This window comes from Mus pahari, chromosome 20 (genome assembly GCF_900095145.1).
Source record: "Mus pahari chromosome 20, PAHARI_EIJ_v1.1, whole genome shotgun sequence".
Lineage (NCBI taxonomy): Eukaryota > Metazoa > Chordata > Mammalia > Rodentia > Muridae > Mus > Mus pahari.
The window spans coordinates 29,460,557-29,472,025 of NC_034609.1; the positions used below are offsets into that span (position 1 = coordinate 29,460,557).

At 47.0% G+C, this 11,469-nt stretch overlaps 1 protein-coding gene across 5 annotated transcripts in view; it reads left to right on the forward strand.

The window, feature by feature from the left end:
• Nucleotides 1-11,469, forward strand: part of Dus2 (dihydrouridine synthase 2) — a 41,962-nt gene that overhangs the window by 23,853 nt on the left and 6,640 nt on the right. For 3 of the 5 annotated variants that reach the window (XM_021220055.1, XM_021220053.1, XM_029532649.1), the window contains 5 exons: nt 250-297; nt 6,093-6,158; nt 6,295-6,365; nt 8,797-8,883; nt 10,162-10,330. In XM_021220055.1, the coding sequence (XP_021075714.1) occupies nt 250-297; nt 6,093-6,158; nt 6,295-6,365; nt 8,797-8,883; nt 10,162-10,330 (441 nt within the window). The remainder of the gene's footprint in view (nt 1-249; nt 298-6,092; nt 6,159-6,294; nt 6,366-8,796; nt 8,884-10,161; nt 10,331-11,469) is intronic. The other 2 variants (XM_029532647.1, XM_029532648.1) reach the window with 1 other exon arrangement.

The following is an 11,469-nucleotide window of genomic DNA, read 5'->3' on the forward strand; positions in this document are numbered from 1 at the left end:
AAAAAAAAAAAAAATGCCTGTAGTGCCCATTTCTAGGTGAATACATGATTTTGCTAAAGTGGTCAGGGTGGGAGTTGTTAGGACCCCTCATATTCTGATTCCTGATGGGTGTGGTGTGCACAGTTGCTTCATAATCCTTCCTCCGTGGTTAGGGAAATGCCAGCTCCTGGGAGCCTCAGCTCTCTTGTTGCCATACTGTGGTTGGGCCATCCTCCTCAATGGTAAGGCCTTCTGTGTGCTTCTCCTTAGGGAGGAATGGGAGCCGCTCTGCTGTCAGACCCTGACAAGATTGAGAAGGTGAGTGACTTGTAGAGTCCTCCAACGTGCTGTGACTTAGAGTTCTCTAAAATGTCTCTCCAGATTTACTGAAGTCTGCCTAGAATCTCTGTTTGGGGCCCAGAGAAAATATCTTTAAATTTATTCATTCTTATGTGTTATGGGTGGTTTGCCTGCCTATGTGTCTGCACCATATATACACAATGGCTGAGGAGATCATTGGATGCCTGGGAGATGGAGCTACAGGCAGATGTAAGCTACCTGCTGTGGGTGCTGGGAACCGAACCTCAGCCCTCTGTGTAGATCATGTTCTTGCGTATCAGAATCTCTCCGGCCCTGGTCTGGAAATTAAAAAGAAAATAATTTTGATGTGTTGCAAGATTTGGGAACTCTTCAGTCAGCCCTCAGGGCTCTAGAGTTCTGTAACAGTCTATAGATGGGGTCATGTCACCTAAGAGCCACAGGGCCTGGGAACTCAGAGATGGCCTCCTGAATATCGCTACTTTTGCCACTTTCCCTTCCCGGATGATCTGAAAGCAGAGGGCAGATGACTCTGGGTCAGGGCAGGTTCAGAAGTCTGTGTGTAGATGGGCGCCCTTTCCTAGGGGGCTGCATGAGAGTGGCAGGGTATCCCTGCATAGACCACAGGTCACTTCCCATCCCTTGCTCCCCAACCTTTCTTTTTGAGATGGGGTCTTGCTATATAATTCTGCCTAGCCTGGCACTTGCTATATAGTCTAGATTGGCCTTGGACAATGAACAATCCTCCTGCCTCAGCCTCTTGAGTGCTGAGGTTCTAGTTGTGTGCCATCATGCCCTTTGAGAGCAGCCCAGGCCAGGATTCCTTGAGGCCAGCTGAAGTTAGCCTCCCCTTGTTTCCCTCCTTTGGAGAGTATACAAATAGGCTTAAATGGGGACCAGGAGATAGGCTGGCATTTGATACCTAGTTCTGAGGGCTGTCTGGGCATGTGCAGAAACAGCTGACCATAGCACGACTTTTCTCCCCTAATTCACCAGTTCTCACCTCCTTGCTCTGCTGGCTCTTTTGTCCCCCTTCACATCCTCCATCCCACTTCCCTGCCTGAGCTGTGAACCTCCGTGCTTCTTTCAGACTCAGGAGACTTTGCAGTCAGCCCCAACCAGTGAGAGCTGCCATGGTATATGTTGGCCATCACAGCTCAATCCTATATACTCATCATGCCAAGGGATCTCTGGGCTGTAGGGGGATATCTATATGGTAGGTGTCTTCTTTTCTCTTGCTTAGCCTCAGATAATGTTCCTCTAATCTATTATCATATAACGTGTCCTTGATGTTTATAGAATAGTTTCTTTTTCAATGCACATTACAGTGTGTTTCATTCATTTGTTCTCAGAATTCCTTGAAATAGACATAGCAGGCATTTGCTCTGTGTGTGTGTGTGTGTGTGTGTGTGTGTGTGTGTCTCTCTCTCTCTGTCTCTCTCTCTCTGTCTCACTCTGTCTCTCTGTCTCTCTCTGTCTCTCTCTCCCTCTCTCTCTCTGTCTCGCTCTCTGTCTCTCTCTCTCTGTCTCTGTCTCTCTCTCTCTCCCTCCCTCTCTCTGTCTGTCTCTCTCTCCCTCTCTCTCTGTCTCTGACTCTCTCTCTGTCTCTCCCTCCCTCTGTCTCTCTCTCTCCCTCTCCCTCTCTCCCTCTCTGTCTCTGTCTGTCTGTCTCTGTCTGTCTGTCTGTCTGTCTGTCTGTCTGTCTCTCTCTCTCTCTGTCTCTCTCAGTGTCTACTTGTGTTGCTCATGCTAGTCTCTGACTCTTGAGCCCAAATACTCCTCCACATTAGCACTGTAACACTATGTTTTACTTCTGTTTCTGCTGCTGTGATAAACTACCTTGACCAAGGCAACTTACAAATGGAGGAGTTAAATGGACTTATAGTTCCAGAGGGATAAGAGTCCACCACAGTAGGAGGCATGTCGGCAACCAGGCAGGTGTACAGACAGAGCTCTCAAATACATGCATACATAGATTTTTGAAAAGAAAAAAACCTAAATAGACAGATTAAAAATTGATTTTTTTTGTTTTTTTGTTTTTTTGTTTTTCGAGACAGGGTTTCTCTTTATAGCCCTGGCTGTCCTGGAACTCACTTTGTAGACCAGGCTGGCCTCAAACTCAGAAATCCGCCTGCCTCTGCCTCCCGAGTGCTGGGATTAAAGGCGTGCGCCACCACGCCTGGCAAAAATGATTTTAACGGACAAAAGTAGACTAGTGTGTTGAAACTGAATCGGATGATGTGGTGCATGTACATCTGAAATCCCGGCAGTTGGGAGGAGGAGGCAGGAGTGTTAGGGATTCAACGTCAGGCTGGGCTAAGACCTTGCCTCAAAAGACCCGAGCCAAGCCAAGCACAGAGCGGAAAGAGGAGATGGCTTAATACCCGCTTTCAATTGTGTGGCAGACAAAGCCAACTTCAGAAGCTATAGCTTTGTGACTCCTAACCACAGCATGAGTGTCCCTTCTCAGTGACACTTCTTGTTACAGGAGGCTCTGGTAGTTCTTGAGATCCTAGCCACAGTTCAATAACCGCCTGGGCTTTAGAACCTGCAGCCAGAGGCCCTGTGCAGAATGCAGGGAGCATCTGTGGATCTCAGAATGGTTTCCACACTTGACTATGTGATGTCTCACAGGAGGCTCTGGATCACGTGGGCGCACAGGCGATTTCCTTCTCTTCCACCACCTGACTAAGAAGGCCAGTGATGTTGCCCTTGCCCCTGCCCCTGCCCCTGCCCCATGTTAATGAGCATATTTGGTAAGAGGCAGCAGGAGTGCACAGAAACTCAGAAACTCTGCCACAGTCACGTGTGCCAGCTTGGCCTAGTGAGTGGGGTTTACTTCATGAAAGGGGGGCTTCAGGCTTCCACCAAGTTAGATGTGACTTAGGCATATCGGGCAGAGTTCAATTCAGGTCCACACTGTACTGGAAAGCTGGGAACTGGCTGAGAGCTTTGTGGGTACTTTGAAAGTTTTATCAAGATAAAGTTACTCATGTGGGGTCATGAAAAAACTATGGAAATACATAGCGATAGTGGCTTAACTATATTGTGAATGTAACTGAATTACTTTTACTTAAAAGTGTTTAAGGTAAGCATGGTAACACACGACTTTAATCTCAAATGTAGGGAGTAGGGCAGAGATGGGTGGATCCCTGAGTTCGAAGCCAGCCTGGTCTACAGAGCCAGTTCCAGGACAGCCAGGGCTACACAGAGAAACCCTGTCTTGAAAAAAACTGAAGAAAAAAAAAAAAAAGGTAGCAGCCATTTATGTTAATCAGTACTGAAGAGGCTGGAGCAGAAGGAGGGTTTTGAGTTTGAGGCATCCTACACTATGTAACAGAGTCAGGACAGTCTGGGCACTCAGTGAAAGCCATCTCCAAAACCGAGAATTAAGGGTGGGGCAGAGCCAATAATGGCCAATTTTTTTCCTTCCTTCCTTCCTTCCTTCCTTCCTTCCTTCCTTCCTTCCTTCCTTCCTTCCTTCCTTCCTTTTCTTCTCCTTCTTCTTCCTCCTTCTCCTCCTCCTCCTCCTTCTTCTTTTTCTTCTTTTTTTTTTGAGAGAGAGAGAGAGAGAGAGAGAGAGAGAGAGATCTTACATATCTCAGGCTAGCCAGTAGTAGATCTGGTGAGGCAAGCCTGCTCATGGTTGCATATTCTGTTCCTCACTAGACGTGAATTTCATCCCTAGTCCTTCCCCTCCTCTGGCAGGGATATGTGACATGATTTAGCTCTGGATGGTGGCGTGTCCACACTGCTGAGACAGCCTCGGGTTACCTGTTTCTTCCCTCTTTCAACCTTGTAGTCCTAGCAAGTGACCGGATCTTTCAGTTCCCTAATCTCCTTCCCGTCGTTAATGTGAATGTGAACAGAAATGCCTAGAAAGTACTTGGAGCTACTTAGAATAAATCAAAAGGAAGGTCTCTAAGGTTAAGAACTATATCAAACCACTTGATATTTTGTCATTACATTTCAAAGGTTCAAAGTCAGCACTTGCCAGGGAACCTTCTAGATATGTTGCTGTGAACCAGAGTTATTAAACTAACGTGGAATTGATTGATTGATTGATTGATTTGTGTGTTTTGCGATAAGGTCTCATGTACTCTGGGCTGGCCTTCTCCTTATGATTTAAGAACAACCTTGAACTCCTGCTCCTCCTTCCTCTGTCTCCCAAGTGCTGAGGCATGTGCCACCATGCCTAGCTGGAAGGCGAGTTTTTCTGATCGATCCTCATGGGCCTGGCAGTGTCCCCTTCCTTAAAGTACAAATGTCCCTTTAAGGCTTGCCAGGATGACTCTGGGCAGTCAGGTCTAGTCTGCTGTCTGAGGCAGCACCTGGAGAGTGTTCCTGCCTGCCTGGCCAGCAGGGAGGGTCTTGGTGGTGAACTCTTGGCCTTTCAACAGTTTCTTATCCTTAGCTCTCAGATAAGGCCTATTTTACTGTAACCGGCTCTCCTCTGCCCTCATCTGTCTAGAATTGAGGTACATGCAAGTCCTCCTGCCTGTCTGGTAGCTGTTGCCCGGGGCACCTCCGCAGGGTAGGAGTCCAGTGTTTGAGATCACCTTCCCCATACTCGTGCCTGACCTGAGATTTCTGATGTAGGAAGAAGATAGCAATGCCACAGACATTCAGGCTGGGTTGTCTCCCTCTTGGTCTCTGATTCTCGTGTTGCCATGTCATGCTACCTCCTTGACTACTTTCCCGTGTTACGTCTTGGATCTTTCTTTGCAACCTTTCCTAATTGTCATATAAGAAGCATTTAAAAACATGTTGAATGCATCATACTTTACTTTTCCAGCTTATATATTTGTATAAATGACTTTTCAAAATAGGAGGATTCATGAGGACAGAGCCTAGGCTCCTAAAGACCTTCCTTTCTCATTCTAGTTCTTGGGCTGGCACCCAGGGACTATTCCTTTTACTCAGAAAGGAAGCTGCCAGTTGCCGGGCAGTGGTGGCACATGCCTTTGACCCCAGTACTTGAGAGGCAGAGGCAGATGAATCTTAGAATTCAAGGCTAGACTGGTCTACAGAGTGAGTTCTAGGACAGTCAGGGCTACACAGAGAAACCCTATCTTTAAAAAAAGAAAAGAGGGCTGGTGAGATGGCTCAGTGGATAAGAGCACCCGACTGCTCTTCCGAAGGTCCAGAGTTCAAATCCCAGCAACCACATGGTGGCTCACAACCANCCGTAACAAGATCTGATGCCCTCTTCTGGAGTGTCTGAAGACAGCTACAGTGTACTTACATATAATAAATAAATAAATCTTTAAAAAAGAAAAAAAGAAAAGAAAAGAAAAGAAAAAAAAAGAGCTGTTTGTCATGTGTTCATAAACAGAACTAGGCCCCGGGATTATATTGAGTGTGTTGGGCAATGATTTTGAAAACACAGTTTTCTAAGCTCTGTCCCTAGAGAACCGTTCAGGAACTAATGTGGTAGGATCTAAGAGTCTGTGTTACTTAAGCTCTCCAGGTAATTCTGATGTTTTTCCTGTCAAAGAATCACTGTGTTCCACACAGAACTGCATGCAGGCTCATTCACTTACTCCTTCATTCAGTATATTTTACACACACACACACACACACACACACACACGGCAAGGACTTGCTAGTATTGAAATTTTAGCACAGACCAGAGGCTGATTCCTTGCTTCGTGGAAATTACACGTAAATGCATAAGACAGGTAATAGCAAGTGCTGTTCGTCTGCGGTGTGCACGGGTCTCGTAGGTGCGTTAACGATTGCGGGCGGGCAGTGTGGTTTGCTCCAGACAGATGCCTGTCTGCTCCTCTTTGCAGATCCTCAGCACTCTTGTTAAAGGGACACACAGACCTGTGACCTGTAAAATCCGAATTCTGCCCTCGGTAAGACTGTAACATTTGAAGTTCTGTTCTTCAGGTGGGTGGGGGTCTGGTGGTGGAACTGAGCTGATTTTAGGAGTCAAAAGCTCCTTCCTTGGGTTCTTAATGACCACCTTGCGCTGTGATCTTTCTTACCCAGCTGGAAGATACCCTGAAGCTGGTGAAGCGGATAGAGAGGACTGGCATTTCAGCCATTGCAGTTCATGGGAGGTGAGTGACTGAGTGACCGGGAGATTCCTCGCCATCACTCAACAGACCCTGCCAGACCAACAGCTTCTCTGTGTATTGAGCTTAGGTCTCTGATACCCAGAGAACATTTAAACTCTGCGTGGGTTTGCATTTGTTCATTCATTGAGAACTTTCCGATGCTAGACACAAACTTCAGGCATTAGAAACACAAGAGGAGAAGGAACCTGCTTGCCTGCAGGGTGCATAAGTGTACAAGTGTGCTTAAAGTCCATCAGTTAGCCAGGGAGTGGTGGAATTAAAAATATTTAAATCTTAGGGGTTTTTTTCTCCCTCCCTTCTTCCTTTCTTTTTTCCTTCCTTCCATCCTTCCTTCTTTCCTTTCTTCCTATTTTTAAAGTGCTGGAGATTATATCCAGTGTCTTCTACGTGCCAGGCAATGGTTTACCATTGAGTATTTTTGGTTTGGTTTTGTTGTTACTGTAGAGTCTCATAGAGCCCGGACTGGCTTCAAACTCAAGAAAAGGCTGAGGCTGGCCTTGAACCTCTGATGCTCTCGCCTTCCCCTCCCAAATGTTGGGCTTACAGGCATTTACCCCATAGCTAAGTCCTTCTCGGTTTTTTGGAGTTGGGTTCACTATACAACCTGAGCTGTTCTGAGCTTCTTTCAGTCCTCAGTCCTGCTGCCTTAGCCTCCCACGTGCTGGGATGAGCAGCTCCACCTGGTGAGTCCCCCCACACCCCCCCCTTCATTGAGCACTGGCTTCTCCCTTGAATGACCCCAAGCAGATGGCTTTTCTTTTAAAGGCACTGCCTTTCTTTCCTGCCCTTGTTGGACTGCAGCTGTCCCAGTGTCTGCTTTAAACAGACACTGTATCTTGTATCTTGTTCTTGTATCTATCTGTGGGTCATCTGTTCTCTATTGGGAGCTGATTTTTTTTTTTTTTTAAAGATTTGTTTTATTTTTAAGTGTGTAAGTGTGTCTGTGTGTCTGTGTCTCACTTTTGGCTCTCACTATGTAGCCCAAGCTGACCTTGAATTTATGGCAATCCCTTGTCTCTTTTCCAAGTGCTGGATTATAGGCACGGGCACTAGAGCCTGCTGAATCAAGGTGTTTCTGAAGGCTGCCGACTCCTTGTTCAATTGACTCCCTCTGCCAAGCATGTCCTTTGTTTACATAATCCTGATTAATGCACTTTGACTGATGTTCCGTTTGGGGGGAACTTGGGTTTTATAGGAATAGCCCAGGTTACTGCTTATGCCTGTTACTAAATTTTGGGAGTATATTCTGAACAGTGTACGGAATGGTAAAGTGGAGCCACCTAGATCAAAGCTAGGAGGGTTTGGAAGTGTCCGATGCACATGTATACACCTACTGAGTGCCTTGCTGGGCAGTGAGCTTTAGCCTTAGTCGTCTGATTTGAAATCCCAGCTCTGCAGCTTTCTTACCTGTGCATCCTTAGGGAAATTACTTAACCTCTCTGATTGACACATTCCTCATTGGGCAATTAATATAATTTCTGCTTCATAGTCATTTTGAAGCTTTTATGCGATTGCAAATATACAGCTTTGCTGTATTTTAAGGAAGTCCTTGCTGTAAATTAAAGAAACTTATTTTCCCAGAAGTAGGAGCAGTTTAGGGAAGGAACTTCCCGACCATCAGAAGTTGAGCAAATGCGGCTGTTTAGTTCGGTGTAAAATTGGCTGCCAGGGATGTAAGTCATCAGAGGTAGAAGCTGGGTTGGCAGGCTCTTCTGAGAAATCAAAGACTACCCAGCACAGGAGCTTCACTCAAGCAAGAACTGGCTCGTCACCTCTCCTGCTTGTCTTCACACATGGCTTGGCCCAGCCATCGCTGGCGCATACCTAAGATTTGCTTACTCATGCACAGGAACTTTTTGCTGTTGACCTTGGTAGGAAGGGGACCTGGGATGTGTCCTGCTTCTCCCGTGGCTTCTCGTGAGGGTCATGATCTGTGGTAGCCCTTGGAACAGGACCTACCCCATGTCAGGTGCTTTTCCCAAAGATCAGTTGTGCAGCTTGGCCTCAGCACAGGCAGCTGTGTGGGAGTGGCCAGTCTGAGCAGGGGCAGCTGTTCCAGGTCCTTGGGGATGGGCAGGGCTGGGACTGTAGGGGCAGCATTTTTGAGACACTGTCTCTTACTTCTGGCAGAGGCAAGGGGAAGGCAGGGGAAAGCAGTATGACCTTGGGAAGCAGGCCACCCACATTGGTCCTCTGCAGCTGCCCCAGTCTTCAGACTCCGGAGAGCTAGACCTAACCTTCTTGCCCCTTCGGATAGAGTTCATCCCCATAAATCAGGGAAGCCATTCCCAGCAACCTGTCCTAGATAACCACATCTAGGACAGTAGATCTGCTTGAGGTTCAGTAGGAAGGACATCAGGAATGATCTGGCCTTGGGCCCTCAGCCCCCAGACCCCATCTCTTTATCTTTAAGGAATCGCGAGGAGCGACCGCAGCACCCTGTCAGCTGTGATGTTATAAGAGCCATTGCTGAAACCCTCTCCATTCCTGTCATAGCCAAGTAAGCCCCGTTCTTCCTCATTTACTTTATGCTCCTCTCATTCAGAAAATACTGGGATAGCAGAACGTGAAGAAACTGCAGCAAGCCAGGCATGGCGGCTCACGCCTCTGATCCCAGAACTGTGGAGTCAGAGGCAGATGGATCTCAGTGAGTTTAAGGTCAGCCTGTTCTTCATAGGAGATCCAGAGCTGACGGAAGAGACCCTGTCTCAAAACAAACAGCCCCAGCCAAACACAGGGCTGGCAAGTTTGCTTAGCAGTTAAGGCTATCTGATACCATGGCTGAAAGGGTGAGTTCAGTCCCTGAGAACTGAGTCCTGCAACCTGTCCACCTGACCTCATATATCTCTCCTATATATCCCACCTCATATATCACCCCATCCCCAGCCAGCCAAGTAAACGTAAAAAAGAAATCCTCAAAAACTCATCATAAAGGAAAGGGGGAAATGAAGCAAAAATGTCAAGTTAGGAGTGAGGCCAGCACTGACGTTTGGAGCGAGAGCTCAGAGCATTCTGACGGTAGCCTAGGCTATGGGGATGAATAAGAAGAGGCAGAGGGAAGAGGCTGCAGACTCAGGCCCAGAGCACCATGATGTCATCTAGAGTTAGGGATGCAAGGTGCAGGGGTCCCAAGTTAGAGCTCTTAGCAACAAGACTCAAGGAATATAAGTCAGATAGAAGAAATCTAGACAGTGGCCAGATAGCACACGCCTTTAATCCAGCCCTTGTGAGGCAGAAGGAAGGAAAGAAGGCAGGCAGGCAGGCAGACAGGCAGACAGACAGACCCAAACAAGCATATTATTCTGGGTGCTGCAGACACCTGTGCTAGCAGCTGTGAGGTCTTGCTTGCACCCCAAAGACTTCATAGTAATACTCAGGATGTTGGAGACAGAAGTCCTAAGGAAAGCTACCTCTGACTGGTGGGATGAAAGAGTAATGGATGGGGGGTGGAATGGTAGACCCTATGTTCTTAGAGAAAGAAAACATAGAGGTGACTTGCAGAACTAATATGTCAGTTTTAGTCTTCAAATACTGTCTACTTTTGGCCACTATTTTGGATTGTAAGGAAAACTTGTAAAAAAAAAAAAAAATCTCTTGTATGCCAGATATCACTTTGTGCTCCTCACTTAACAACAGGTTATGTTTTATCATCACGTAGTTAGAGTCCTGGTAGTCGAAGGGACTTGGCCAAAGCTTACTGATAATGAATGGCAGATAAGTTCTGCAAACACTGGTGGGTTCCATCATGGGATTCTTTCAAGCCCCTATTGCTTTTTAGCGGAGGATCTCACGACCACATCCAGCAACATTTGGACATAGAAGACTTTCGACAAGCCACAGCTGCCTCCTCCGTGATGGTGGCTCGAGCAGCCATGTGGAACCCCTCCATCTTCCTCAAAGATGGCCTTCGTCCCCTGGAGGAAGTCATGCAGAAGTACATCAGATATGTAAGTCTCTGCACTTTTTCTTTTGCTTCTTAGGTTTTTTTTTTTTTTTTTAAGATTTAATTATTTATTTTGTGTATATGAGTACACCATTGCTCTTTTCAGACACCAGAAGAGGTCATCAGATCCCATAACAGATGGTTGTGAGCCACCATATGGATGCTGGGAATTGAACTCAGGACCTCTGGAAGAGCAGTCGGTGCTCTTAACCACTGAACCATCTCTCCGGCCCTACTTCTTAGTTCTAACATAAAGGCTCATAGCCCAGGCTGACCTCTAATTCCTTATTCTCCTGCCTCTACTCCCTAAGTGTTGGGATTACAGGCATGTGCCACCACACCCAACCTGAGAATAACTTTTTCTTCTCACTACAAATGTGTTGGTTATGCTAATGGGTTTAATTTAATTTGACTTATTTTGATGAGTTCATCAGGCATAGCCCCGGGATGCAGGGACTCTGTACTGGGCTGTGTGTGTACATGGGTGGAAATAGTGAGCTGTCCTCAAGCTCCTCAATGAGATGTATTTGAGCAGAAGTTCCAGCCCTTCCCCAGGGCAGTTTTCCACCTTCCTTTTCAGTCCCAGATCTCACTCATGCCTGGGGTTTTCTATGTTCTCCTCAAGCTGTGGCATTTGGGTGGTTTTCTGATCATTCATTAGGCTGGGCTGGTAGGACGAGGCATGTGTCCAGTTGTGGGCAGCTTCTGTCCTAACGCCTCCTTTCCCCAATGCTGCAGCCCAGCTCTTGGTTCTGGGTGTCCTGGTGGGCAGGGATGGGCTGGAGAATCCCATATAGAATCCCAGCATCCCAGGGCTGTACCCAATGAACTACTACTACTACTACTACTACTACTACTACTACTACTACTACTACTACTACTACTACTAAAACCCTTTAGCACAGCTAACACATTTGTAGTGACTCAGTGAGCTGCAGGCTACCTGGCAAGTGTGTGTCCGAGAAGACATGTTCAGCAGGGCTGAGCCTGCTTACTAGGTGAAAGGTGATGCTATCACTGTTGTTCAGCCATCCTTCGGCAGCTTCCAAGAGGGTGTGTTGTCACGGAGAGAGGGAATGCCCTCCAGCATCAGCATGGATGCTTCTAGTCTGATCAGGGTGTGTTGTCACGGAGAGAGGGAAT